This window comes from Pan troglodytes, chromosome 3 (genome assembly GCF_028858775.2).
Source record: "Pan troglodytes isolate AG18354 chromosome 3, NHGRI_mPanTro3-v2.0_pri, whole genome shotgun sequence".
In the NCBI taxonomy this organism is placed as follows: domain Eukaryota; kingdom Metazoa; phylum Chordata; class Mammalia; order Primates; family Hominidae; genus Pan; species Pan troglodytes.
The window spans coordinates 142,409,636-142,423,873 of NC_072401.2; the positions used below are offsets into that span (position 1 = coordinate 142,409,636).

General features: G+C 39.0%; 1 protein-coding gene across 1 annotated transcript in view; it reads right to left on the minus strand.

The window, feature by feature from the left end:
* RNF150 (ring finger protein 150) overlaps positions 1–14,238 on the minus strand; it is a 270,090-nt gene that overhangs the window by 84,627 nt on the left and 171,225 nt on the right. The window contains exons 3-4 of the mRNA XM_003310523.7: positions 1,695–1,766; positions 42–124 (exon numbers count right to left, since the gene is read on the minus strand). Of these exons, the coding sequence (XP_003310571.4) occupies positions 42–124; positions 1,695–1,766 (155 nt within the window). The remainder of the gene's footprint in view (positions 1–41; positions 125–1,694; positions 1,767–14,238) is intronic.

Below are 14,238 nucleotides of genomic sequence, written 5' to 3' on the forward strand. Positions count from 1 at the left end.
CACACACAACCCAATCAAAAGCAGGCAGCCTAGTGACTCACCGGCAGGGCAGGATCCGGACAACGTCATTGGGCTTGTACCCTTCAATACAAACTGCACAGTTGTCAAAATCAGACTCTGTTTCCTGCAACAGAGGAAGCACAGATGAGCCTATTTTCTTAGCTTCATCTCTTGTGTAAATATCCAAGCCAAAACCCAAGGAGAGCTTGCCTGGAGCAAAGCTTTCCGCTGTGCTGGTGCCAGTTTTTAAATCAAATGTACCATCAGTTGGACTAGTTTCCATTCCTTCCAATCTCTACTTCTTGTTTCTAGGTTCCACGGCAAGTGCTTTTGTAAGGAAAACCATTTTCTAAAGTACAATTACTAACAATGCTATTAATTATAATTAGAGGCAACATATCAAAATTTTCAGGATGAGAAATAATATTTGTGGTGAATCATCTGAATAATATTTAATCTATCCATTCTTCTGGAATCTAGTGTATAAAATAAATATTAACACAAAATGGTAGTTCCAATTTTTTTCAAGTATATATACCTCTTTTAATGCCTCATAACATAGTGCTTATGTAATAGTCCTTGTACTTTTATTATTCTCTGATTGAAGGAAAATAACATACTGACCAAAATGTCCTTTAAATTTAGTAATACCTTTAAATAAATTTTATCTTATAAGCCCAATGGCGTTTTTATATACTTGAAAAATAATAGCACATAATTTGTGAAATAAATCAATTATTCAGATTAGAGACAATACCTACTTATATATGGAGTTGTAAATCCCTTACATTGCCCCAAGGAGTTCCAAACCCATGTATTGTAATCCAGTGCTCTAACTTGGCCTAGGGAATAAGGAAGACCCTTAGAAGCCCATAAACCTGGGCAGGACTGCTTTGTTTTCCCTCCTCAAGACATACTATTGCTTTTGGCTTTATGACATCATTCTACACTGAAGGAGACTACTGAAATGAATTCGGGGCTCTGTGTTTTGATTTAAAAATTTTTTTTTATAGAGACAGGGTCTTGCTACATTGCCCAGGCTGGTCTTGAACTCCCTGGCCTCAAGTGATCTACCTACCTTGGCCTCCCAAAGTGCTGGGATTACAGGCATGAGCCACACCACCTATCAACCTTGGGGTTCTGAATACTGGATTTCAGAGGGATTGAATATACTTCCTGCATTTATACTGTAGACAAGTGGAGAACATAGCTCAGCACATAAAGCTGTCTTGCTTGCAAAGATTCATGAAAAAACTTTCTCAGGTCATAACATCAGGAACAACCATTTTGATTTTATCTTGTGGGACACTGGAATAAATTCATTAAATATTACCTGAATATTGTTTCCTTTGCACTGGCTGCTAGAAAGCCCCAACTTAAATTTGAGACCCATTTCTAGTACAAATTTTAGGTAATCCATTTGTGTACTGATTTCATTCTGGCTTCATCTATTTTTTATACACTTACTTATCACTTTCTCATATTTTCTATACAACTATTTTATTATCATAACATATGCATTTTATAAGAAACGTCATGTTTAATTAAGAAGAGTATAATAACAGATACTGATAGGACAACTGTTAGCATATATTTCCCTTTTCCATCCTTTCCTCTCTTCCACCCTGGCTATAAGAAAAGTTAGAAGCTTCTTTGAATAGCTCCTCACCAAAAAGAAAAGAGGCTGCTATTACCTTGTCACCCTTCTTGATGGTCCTGATCTGGAGTTTGCTGATGGCTTTCTTTGCTGCATCCCCCAGTCGGCGCTGAAAAGCCAAAAGGTGCTTGTTAATAATAAAGATCTGCAATTCTTGACTTCATTTCTGATGTCATTTAATACACCAGGGCAGCTAGCTCTGAAATCATGCACATGTGGTATGAATGCTAACAATGACGACTAGAAAAGACAGGGCAGTGGCATTTATGCAAGTGGGCTCTACCAGTTGAGGTCTATAAAAGACTTCTGCCATAGAGAGAAGTTCTTCATGCCTAGAGTTAAGCAAGTGGCATGTGACATACATAGATCCTGCCCTACAGTTCTACAGTGCAGGTTACATGTGCATACACTACCCCCCCCCCCACCAAAAAAAAGGAGTTTAGTAATTTGCCACTCTAGCCACTCAATTTGTGACACAGAGATAGCCAATCTGGAGTAGCTGGAATAAGTGTCATCTCCTCTTTTTGACAATCAGGATTCATTGCTTGGATATTCCTTCCAATCTGCTCATATAGGCATAACGTTGGTTTAAATTTGGTCTGTTCTGTCCTATTCCATCACATTCTCATATGGCAATTTTACCTCCTTTATGCATGTTTAAGTGTGAGTGTGCATATAGAAAAATACATAAAACATAATGTTCAGTTTAGCAAATAATTATAAAGCAAACACTGGAGTAACCACCATGATCCATGTCAAGAAATAATATATCATTCTCTCCCCATTTTTGGTACAGAAAATTACCATCCTAATGAGCCCTGCAATAATGCAATCAGAGGGTGATGAGGAAAACTGGGAGAAGGATAGGGTGGTGAGTAAATTAAATTTTAATCTGTCAAGCAAAAAAATTGCATGTAAGTTTTCTACATGTTTTATCTTCTTCTTAGGTACATCTATTTCTGGTCTGCAATAGATGTGTATCTGTTGTAGTAAAACAGAAGGACTAAGATTAAGAGAGTTAACATTTAAACACAGACTAATCATTTGCTTTCACTAATTTTGTTCCTTTTGGAAAAAGCACTCAAGCTTCTTGCTTTTCTTTAAAATAGTGAACACATATTAGTGAACAGTTAATATATCCTAGGTGCCATGCTAAAGCTATATATGCATTATCACCTTTGATATTATAATAACTGAGAAAAGCACTATTTAATAGAATGAACTGAGGCTTACAGAGCTTAAGTAAGTTGTCCAATATCATAGAGTTAGTGAAAGGTAAGTCAGAATCTGAATAAAATTAAGTTTGACTTTAAAATCAAAGCTCATCTACCACTCTCACCTTTATTTGCCAAGCCACCCGGTCAACCAATCAGCCAGTCAGCCAACCATCTAACATCTGGCCAGCCAGTCAGCCATCCATCCAACATCTGGCTACCCAGCTAACCAGTCAACCAACCATCCAGCCAATCAGAATCACTAAGTATTTACCACGTGGCACTTCTCTAAGTACACAGCAGTTAAAGTCATTAGCAGAAAAGGAGATGTTTTCCTTGTTAATTCATTTTTCTCTTTGATAATTTGTCCTTCGTATCTAAAATAATGTTGACATTTTTATCAGAAGGGTAAGTTTTGGCTGTTTCCTAAAAGGAGACCTATGCCCTTGAGATTTATGCAGAAGTCCATGAGTAGCTAGCAAACTAAGGCAACAGGCAAAAATAGGAAGAGTCTTTAGTGATAAATACCAAGGAAAAACAGGAGAGTGAGAGAAAAAGAACTTAACTGAGGTGAACTAAACATGATGGAACTTTCCTCTCCTCTTCTTCTGGTTATTATCTATTCATCCTTTGACTTCAGCTGAAATCATTTCTTCAAGGAGCCCTTCCTAGATGTATCCAACAAGATCCCTCTCATCTAGACCCTGATAGCACTTTGTACCTTTGCACTGTCACATTTGACATTTGAAATTTGTTTTTATGATCAATTCCTGTTAGATTGCCCTCAGATATGCTCCCTGAGGGCAGGCCTATGCTTAGTTTTTGCTTCACATTATTCCCTGCATCCCCAGCATATATTAATAAAGCTGCCTTCAATAATAGGCAGTCAATCATTCAACATACATATTTTGATCTCTTATTCTGTGCCAAGTATAGCTTTGGGTTTAAAAAAATGGTAATGAAAACACATGTGTGTGCATACACACACGTACACACACACACTCCTATCAACTGTAGTTTAATTTATAATCTAGTGAAAACTCTAAATAATGAGCTAATAAAATCTTAAGCCAAGAGCGGTTTTTTTTTGTTGTTGTTGTTGTTGTTTTGCAAGGAAAACAACCTGAGAAATTTAGCCAGTTAACGGGAATATTTAGGGACAAACTATAAGTGATACATATTGTAAGGTAAGCAAACTTGTGGTCCTGGCTTGGCAAACCCAGCCAGTATCAACTGACAGCTGCTCTCCATTGAAGGACCCCGGGGCAAGGACTGAAAGGTATTGAGAAAGGGCTACTAGTTATTGGGAGTAAATGCCACAGACCTGTAGAATATTGTATTTAGAATAAGAATCTGAATCCCAAACAAACAAATACTGTTTTTCTTTTTCAGTCAAGAACTCAGATATTTTTGCAATTGTGTTTAACTGGCATTATATAATATTGCACCTAATTCAATCACTTAAAAAAATTTTTTTTGAAGACTAAGCAGAGTAATTAAGTAGAAAAATATATGTTCATACAATGGTCATAGATTATACTCAAAGGGAAATAATTTTTTTTTTCTTTTGAGATGGAGTCTCGTACTGTCTACCCAGGCTGGAGTGCAGTGGTGCGATCTCGGCTCACTGCAACCTCTGCCTCCCAGGTTCAAGTGATTCCCCTTGCCTCAGCCTCCCAAGTAGCTGGGATTACAGGTGCCCGCCACCACACCTGGCTGATTTTTTTTTTGTATTTTTAGTAGAGATGGGTTTCACTACGTTGGCCAGGCTGGTCTTGAGCTCCTGACCTCATGATCTGTCCACCTCATCCTCCCAAAGTGCTGGGATTACAGGCATGAGCCACAGCGCCCGACCAGGGAGCCAACATTTTTAAAAAGCAGGTGAACTAGAAATAATGTTTTCAAAATTCAATTTCTTTTAAAATAATTTTTTAGCAAATGAAAATATGCCCTTCTTAAATGTGGGCATGTAGGGGAAGTTCAAAGACTGCATTAAACTTTGGCTGCGTATTTAACTTAACGGTTGGCTACATCTGAATAAAAATAGACGGCTTTTGAAAACATCCGCTCAGTCTCTTCTAGAGAAAAAACCCTTTCCACGCCCTTTTAAAATAATGAAGGCTGCCTTTATTTTTTAAAAATGGCAGGTCCGTTGAGGAAATGTAAAGCAAACTGACGTTAAGGTGACAGGGATTTTGGCTAACAGTAAAGTTAATGGCTAGGGAATTAGAAAGACGAATTCCATTACTGGCATTTGTATGACTGGGCCCTAGAGAGGTTAAAGAAGTTCAGCAGAGGATTAAGTCATTTAGGAGATGGGCTTCCCAAATTAGCAGAATTAATAGATTGAGGGAAAGAGAGTAAAAGAGAAAGTACAGTCATGTATGGCTTAATGACAGGGATACATTCTGAGAAATCCATTGTTAGGCGATTTCGTCACTGTGTGAAATCATGGAAGATTACTCACACAATTCTAGATGATACTGCCGACTATACACGTAGGCTCTATGGTATAGCCTATTGCTCCTAGGCTAGAAACCTGTACAGCATGTACTGAATACTGTAGGCAGCTGTAACACAATGGTAAGGATCTGTGTATCTAAACATAGAACAGATACAGTAAAAACAGGATATTATAATCTTATTGGACTACTGCATATGTGTGGTCCATTTTTGACCAAAACGTAGTTATGCAGTGCATGACTGTAATAAAGTCATCTTCAACATCAAGTCTACGAGGTCTTCCTCCTAGAAGCTCTGAGAAATCAAATGATTCACAAAGGTAGGAAGACGTATTTTCCTTAATCATTCTAAAAAATGGTATAATGGTATTCTCTTCCATTCCCTTTCCTGTGACATTCCTTGAGTCAAGCCTCATTCTGCATGTTATTGATAAATGATACACATATTTTTTCCTCTTTTGAGGAAAAACATAGCATTTTGGCAGCGGCGGATAAAGGATATGAAAGTCTTCGCTGGCAAGGGCAGAACAGATGGTCCAGATACCTGGGGAAGGAAAATCAGCTTCTGAGATGTATATGATGATATGGGACCATGTAATAAAAGATTTTTTTTTTTTCTGTAAGAGTTCTGGATTAACAAAATTAGGGAAAAAGCAACACAAAGTTTTGAAAAAAATGCAATTTCCATATGCATGTAAACAAGTATCAGTATATGCATGCTTATTCCTAAGTGACATGAAAATTACACACATGCAGAGAAGACCCCATTAAAAAAATTACACAAAGAAAAAAAGTACCACTTTCAATATTTAAAGAGTTTTCAATATTAAAAAAATCTCACTTTCAATAATTTTCAAACTAGTTTTATTGGATTTCCAAATGCAAATTAAAGAGATAAGTAAAAACATAAACATTCTTAATGAAATGGCCCAAATAAGGCTACTTACTGTTGCTTTTGTAATTGATCTCTTCTGTCTTTGGGTTTTTGATTGCACCCAGTATGAAGAGGGAAGGAAAACTACAGGCCCTGCTCAAACTAAGTCTTGTACCCAACCTGAATAGAGAATCTAGGGATTGGAACCGGAAGTCTATTACAAAACAGACTCTTTCCTTTGCCATTCTCAGAAAGGCAGAGTAAAGTGATGCTAATGGAAGACTCAGGGACCACTTCAGGTGGATTGAGGAACCACCTCAGGTTTGAGTCAGTCTTTTGTTTCAGGTAGGGATTCCACTCTTTTCTCTAGGGTGCTCCTATGGATTCTTTCTAATCTAACCATACCCAAATCATGCTTCTTCTTCTTATTATTATTTTTGAGACAGAGTTGTGCTCTGTCACACAGGCTGGAGTGCAATGGCGTGAATCTTGGCTCACTGCAGCCTCTGCTTCTCGGGTTCAACTGATTCTCATGCCTCAGCCTCCTGAGTAGCTGGGACTACAGGTGTGTGCCACTGCACCCAGGTAATTTTTGTATTTTTTGTAGAGATGGGGTTTCACCATGTAGGTCTTGAACTCCTGATCTCAAGTGATCTGCCTCCCTTGGCCTTCCAAAGTGCTGGGATTACTGGCATGAGCTACCCGTGCCTGGCCAAAATCATGCTTCTTACTAAGGCTTGTTAGGTGTTAGGCCATCGTAATAATTAGGTTTATCCATCTATTTGATCTAAACAGATATGAATATATTTACCAAGGTTATTGGTTTATTGACAATAGTGAAGATAAACTGTGTTATGGAAAATAAATACAGAGCCATGTATTAAAATAATAAAGTCCTACATAAATTCTAACAAGAATGGTAAACAACAGACTCCAGTTCAACCCGAGACACATAAGTTAGTAATCTAAATATTTAAGAAACTGAGAAAAATAAGAAATTTTCCTCTTCCTCTGTTCTGTGTTATAAATAGAAATGCAGTGAAAGTGATAAAAAAAATTTGGAACATAAGGATTCCAAAACATAGCATCAAAACTGAGTTTATTTTCTTCCTATCTCATTTCATTGGATAATTCTGTATCATATTTGTTTTTTTCCCTAACAGCTGTATTTTATGATCATGTTCATTGTCATCATCACCAAATGGAAAGATAACTAAGTGTTCTTAAGTTCTAGGTGAAGGGAGGCCACTGTCAAAGTAAACAGAGTTGGTCCCAGTTGTCTAAAACCTCACATGGTCAAGAGTGACTCAAACATTTTCTTCGTGCACTCTAATACATAATAATGATCCTTCCAGGACTGGTTGATATGATAGAAGTCATAGCACAGCCAGTTCAATAAATTTCCATGGTGTGGATCACCACTCCACAAATCTAGAAAAATAGGTAAAATAATTTGACTATTTTGATAGCTGTGATGACCTCATAGAGTGGTGCCATAAATCTGTTTGTGAGCACACAATGTGAGGTAGAAACATCAGGGTTTGTTGTTGTTGTTGTTGGAGGTGTTGTAGAGCAGAAAATAATGGCTTCAAAGTTAGAAGACCCAGCTCTTTGTCCTATTTTTGTCACTAGCTAACTGTGTGACTTTGGCCAAGTCACTTAAACATTGTGGCCCTCTGTCCCCTTATTAATAACATAAGGTATGTAAAGTAATGTCATCTCTAGCTTTATCAGCTCATGATTTTCATCCATGCACAAAAGAATAGGGAGACAATGTGCTTTGAGACCTGAATAATCTAAAAAAAGCAAATCAAGGGCTAATTATCTCACTGAAGACTGCATGGATATGACATGTGCTTTTGCCTTTCTGTTCTCCTGAGGGCTTTGTACTTTCTTCTAGAGCAGTTTCAGGGACCATTTTAGTCCTCACTCTTTAGCGGACAGAAGCATCTCTGCCTGAACTCTCCCTTGGTGGCTGAGACTTGGCAAACTCCTTTTCTTTCTGTTTCTCTCTGTGAAGTTCATGTTTATTTTAAATTTCATTACTTCTTTTATTCCAACATAGTTTAAATATCAATATGCAATGCGTGCAAAAGAAATCAAAGGCACATGGGCCATGTACATGTAAATATTAGGAAAAGTTATTCTCAGGGAGAGAGAAATCTTTCAGGAAAACTTTGCTGAATGTCATTACCAGGCCTCAAATAAAAACAAAGCAAATCAAAACAGATCTGGTTTCCCTGGATTAGCCTCAAAGGCAATATTGTTTATGAAAACTAAAAAAGATCCCTACTTAGTTTATCTGATCTGTCCATATTTGAATAAGCTACCATCTATTGGGAGTTCTATGTTTTTCAAGTCACAGACCCAGTCCTTGTGTCTGAGATGAGATGTCCTAGCAGACAGTGAGACAATATTCCAAGACATCACAAAAGACAGGGATACCTGCCATGGCCATGGCAGGAACACCACTTGCCGTTTGCCTTGCCATCCTGCAGGGTTTTCATAAGTATGGTAAGAATCAGTGAATGGCAGCAGAAGTGGCACCTCTAGGGAATGAGGGGATACTTGGCCTTCTGGTGGGGACAGGAGAACTGTCCATAGTGCACACTGGTATTCAGGATCAGGAGTCTGTCATGAATCTGGCCTCCCAACTCAAAGGTCAAGAAGAGGTCACAAGATAGTAGGTCATTAGATAGGCAGAATGGAGATGAATCCTTACCATTCTCTGGGAAGCCCCTTAAGGTGAGGAATCTTAAACTAGACACAGCCAGCTTTCTGTATGGCAGATTCAACCAATAATGGATTAAACACATTTGGGGGAAAAAAACAATAAAAGGTCACACTACCTGACTTCAAACTATACTACAAGGCTACAGTAACCAAAACAGCATGGTACTAGTACCAAAACAGAGATATAGATCAATGGAACAGAACAGAGCCCTCAGAAATAACACCGCATAACCTCAACTATCTAATCTTTGACAAACCTGAGAAAAACAAGCAATGGGGAAAGGATTCCCTATTTAATAAATGGTGCTGGGAAAACTGGCTAGCCATATGGAGAAAGCTGAAACTGGATCCCTTCCTTACACCTTATACAAAAATCAATTCAAGATGGATTAAAGACTTAAACGTTAGACCTAAAACCATAAAAACCCTAGAAGAAAACCTAGGCATTACCGTTCAGGACATAGGCATGGGCAAGGACTTCATGTCTAAAACACCAAAAGCAACGGCAACAAAAGCCAAAATTGACAAATGGGATCTAATTAAACTAAAGAGCTTCTGCACAGCAAAAGAAACTACCATCAGAGTGAACAGGTAACCTACAAAATGGGAGAAAATTTTCGCAACCTACTCATCTGACAAAGGGCTAATATCCAGAATCTACAATGAACTCAAGCAAATTTACAAGAAAAAACAACCCCATCAAAAAGTGGGCGAAGGACATGAACAGACACTTCTCAAAAGAAGACATTTATGCGGCCAAAAAACACATGAAAATATGCTCATCATCACTGGCCATCAGAGAAATGCAAATCAAAACCACGATGAGATACCATCTCACACCAGTTAGAATGGTGATCATTAAAAAGTCAGGAAACAACAGGTGCTGGAGAGGATGTGGAGAAATAGGAACACTTTTACACTGTTGGTGGGACTGTAAACTAGTTCAACCATTGTGGAAGTCAGTGTGGCGATTCCTCAGGGACCTAGAACTAGAAATACCATTTGACCCAGCCATCCCATTACTGGGTATATACCCAAAGGACTATAAATCATGCTGCTATAAAGACACATGTACACGTATGTTTATTGTGGCACTATTCACAATAGCAAAGACTTGGAACCAACCCAAATGTCCAACAATGATAGACTGGATTAAGAAAATGTGGCACATATACACCATGGAATACTATGCAGCCATAAAAAATGATGAGTTCATGTCCTTTGTAGGGACATGGATGAAATTGGAAATCATCATTCTCAGTAAACTATCACAAGAACAAAAAACCAAACACCGCATATTCTCTCTCATAGGTGGGAAATGAACAATGAGAACACATGGACACAGGAAGGGGAACGTCACACTCTGGGGACTGTTGTGGGGTGGGGGGAGGGGGGAGGGATAGCACTGGGAGATGATGAGTTAGTGGGTGTAGCGCACCAGCATGGCACACGTATACATATGTAACTAACCTGCACATTGTGCACATGTACCCTAAAACTTAAAGTATAATAATTAAAAAAATAACAAAAATAATATAAATAAAAAACACAGCATAACCACTATTTACATAGTGTTTACATTAGGTACTAGAAGTAATTAGGTACTATAAGTAAACAAGAGATGATTTAAAGTATATGGGAGGATGCGTTACATGCAAATAATATGCCATTTCATATAAGGGACTGTAGATTTTGGTATCCATGGGTAGGAGGGGGGTGCTGGACCAATTCCTCATGGATGCTGAGGGATAACTTTATTAGGAAGGACTTAACATGACAGCCTTGCTTCTAAAGCCGGAAAGGGCCAGCGCTCAGTGTTGAATGGTCAAGAATTGCTCATTTTATGGCTATGACGGAGGCAAAGACTGGCAACCCGCCCCATGGGTTAGGTCTCTGCACCTCAATGCCATTGAGGTGGCTTCGTCTGGTGGAAAACACTTTGACTTGAAATCATCAATCTGGCTGCATGCCCTTGAAAAGAAAATCATTTTATATTTCTCTCTCCCAAATTCATTCTATCAACTGTTCCTTTAACTTCTAAAAACTATAATTCTAGGATCAGGCAATCAGCATTCTCAAATACTTGAGTGAAATGACAGCCAGGTGTCTTCTGCCTCCCAGTTCCCATGACTGTGGTTTCCTCTCTGCAACCCTTTGGTACATGGGTTCTCAGGGCTGAGTTGAGAGGTGTCCAGGCTACACAGTGTAGAAGTCCACACACTGGTGGCATCGATGGACTATTTTCTTAAAGTACTCATCCAGGGGCATGATCAGGGCTGGTGAGGAGAGGTCTGTCATGGTATTCAAAAGTCATCATGACATGTGTTAAATGGACAGTAAAATATTTTTTCTAATCATTATAGGGCCTTTCCTTCTTTGACAAGTGGGTTGTGGTTTGCAACTTCTCTTTCCATGCCATCAGGGCTTCTACCAGTGCTCTGCTCTTTTAACAGGTGAAGAGTCTGATATAAAAGGTTTCCTTCACCTGAAAACCATTCCCTCAGCTTCCTCTCCCAACCTGGCCTGCCTTGCTCGACCACTGTTCCCATTTTTATGATAAATCTGGCTCCTAACTCCACATGATCCTATGTACTTAATACCCTGGGTTATCCTCTTGCCTTATAACCCTGGCCTGCTTAAGACTCTGATTCTACTTCGCACCAAAACCATTGTTAGATATAAACCCTACTCACTTTTATGTGGTCCCAGCTCCTAAAACCCCAACCTTGACCCCCATCTAGCTGCCTGGGGGTGTGACATTTATGTCTGATTATGTTAAAGAGTATTGTGGGCTTGGTCAGAGATAAGATTCCACTGGGCTGGAATATGACATTAGGAAATTGGCTCCCTAAATGTGCTGTGTGTGCTCTGAGTAGAGCCGCATCCTAATCCACATGCTCCTAAGTGTCACAGGGCTTGAATGGGAATGAATCCATTCACCTCCCTGAGCTCTGTGCAGAGAGAGCTTGAAACAATTAGTCACTGGACTCAGGCACATATAGGCCATCTGACAGACCAAGGTCTCCAAAGGAAAATGGTCTCAAGAAAAAATGATAGGGCTACCAGGAAAAACAAGCATCGCGAGTGAAGAGGGTGGCTGTGGAACAGTTAACCTCGAACAGGGAAGCAATGGCTCCACATGGCGTGTGAGGCTGTCCTTGGTCTTTGCAAATCAGCCTCCTTGTTTCAACTCCCTCAGAGTGTCATTGTGCACTGGGAAGGCAAGGTGTAAGGCAAGGAGAGAAAAATTTCAGATAGTGGTAAGAATTGGGAAGGAAAGAAACTAACATAAAATGATATGATTGCGGGAGAGAGGCTGGGGTAGAGGTGAAGCCGTATTAGAGTATCTCAGGCTCAGGCTACAGAGCTCTTCTGCAATACCCTCTCCCCAAGTGAGCTCATCCTGTCCTGACAATTTAAGTGTCATCTGTATTCTGATGATCCCCCACATTGGTACCCCCATTCCTGTCTTCTTTCCTGAGCTCCAGACATACACATCAAAATACCTACCTGGCATCTCTGCTTCAATATCTAAAAGGCTTCTAAATTTAACATTGTCAAATCCAAATTCTTGATACTCTAGCCCTTTGGATCTCTTCTTTTTCCATCTTTCCTGTTCCAGTAAATGCCATGAGAGTTGACCTAAATGTGTCCTTGATTCCTTTCTTTCTCTCACACATATGGTAACCATAGAACTCACCATCCAAACTGGAACAATTCTGACAGTGAATTGGGGAGTTATTAATAATTAGGCTGTGTGATACTGTGATATATAATAAGGACTATCTATATTTTGGTCTTCATTCCAGCTCCCAGCTAGAACTCCTAAAATGCTTGTAATTTCCTAAGTGATGGGAGTGATAAAGGTAAATGGGTAGTTTTTATAATTCATAAGAAACACTTTTCAACCATACCTGAGTTTATGTTAATGAGGTAACTTTGGAAAGCTTCTAAGAAAAAGGTCTGGTTGCATAGAGAACCAATCCTGTGATTAGAGGGTTGGAATTTTCAGATTCCCTCACTCCTACCCCTGCCCTCTAGGGAGGGAAGAGGGGCTGAAGGCTGAGTTGATCAACAATGGCCAATAATTTAATCAATCATGCCTACATGATGAAACCTCAATTAAAAATCCCAAAGGATAGGGTCCAGAGAGCTTTTTCCTGACTCTTGAGTAAAGATGGAAGATTCCATTTTGTTTCAAAGTGTGTCAATAGAGCTAAAAAGGCCATATGTAGACTAAACTATATGTAAGGTATGTAAGAATTGAGATATTTACTATTTGCGCAGGTGTGGGGGGAAGGTGGGGAATATATTTTCCAAGAATTGCTTTATCCACTAAACGTGACCCATTTAACAACCCTCTAATAATATGTCACGCATATTTTCTCATTCAATCCTCACATCAAGCCTACGGGGCTGGCTTTACATGTGGGGAAGCCTGGGCATAGAAAGGTGAAGTAACTTGTGCAAAGTCACACCACTAGGAATTATCAAAGCAAAGATTTGAATCGAGACCCATCTGACTCCAAAGTTGGTATCTTTAGCTATTACCCTATACCAGATTTAACTTGGTTAAATCTTTAGGAAACATGGCACACCAGCCAAATCGTCTCTCCACTTTTAGTTGTAGCCCTTATTCTCCATGTTACCATCTAAAAGACCTTGCTGGGAGGCTTATAATCTGAAGAACATTTAGCAAATATTACTTCATGGGAAACTGAATTGAAATGATCTTCTCCAGGTACATGTGACATGAAAGTGGCCATGATTATGTAAGATGCTGGTGACTTTCTTTTAATTGTGATCTGCACAAAGCCAAGCAGAGACTGAGGTGCTCATCTGGCTAATTCAAGGTCAGTCTCTCTTTCATATACCTGAATGGTTGGATACTTCGACAATGTAAAATAAATGGCTTTGATGTTCCATTTCAGGCTGTGAGCCTTCATCTAACCTGAAAGTCACTCTTTCTGAAGGACAATAATGCTTTAATAAAAATAAATGGTTTAAGTTAACCTGATGCTTATTATAGCTATGACCTGTACAGCTATAACTTTCTGTTGAATGGAGTGGAACACTGGCCATTAAAGCAGAAATATTTTTCTAAGGGAAATTATATGTTATTCCATCCATCAAAGGGCTAAAGTATAGTGTCCATTTGATCAGGAAGGAGTGTTAACTTTTAACATGATCACAATTCACTGAGTGACCCTATGGTAGCATCCTACAATTCAAGGAAAGTTAACAAACTGGGAGGAGAATAAAAATTTAAACCCCATGAACCACTTTCATACCATTACC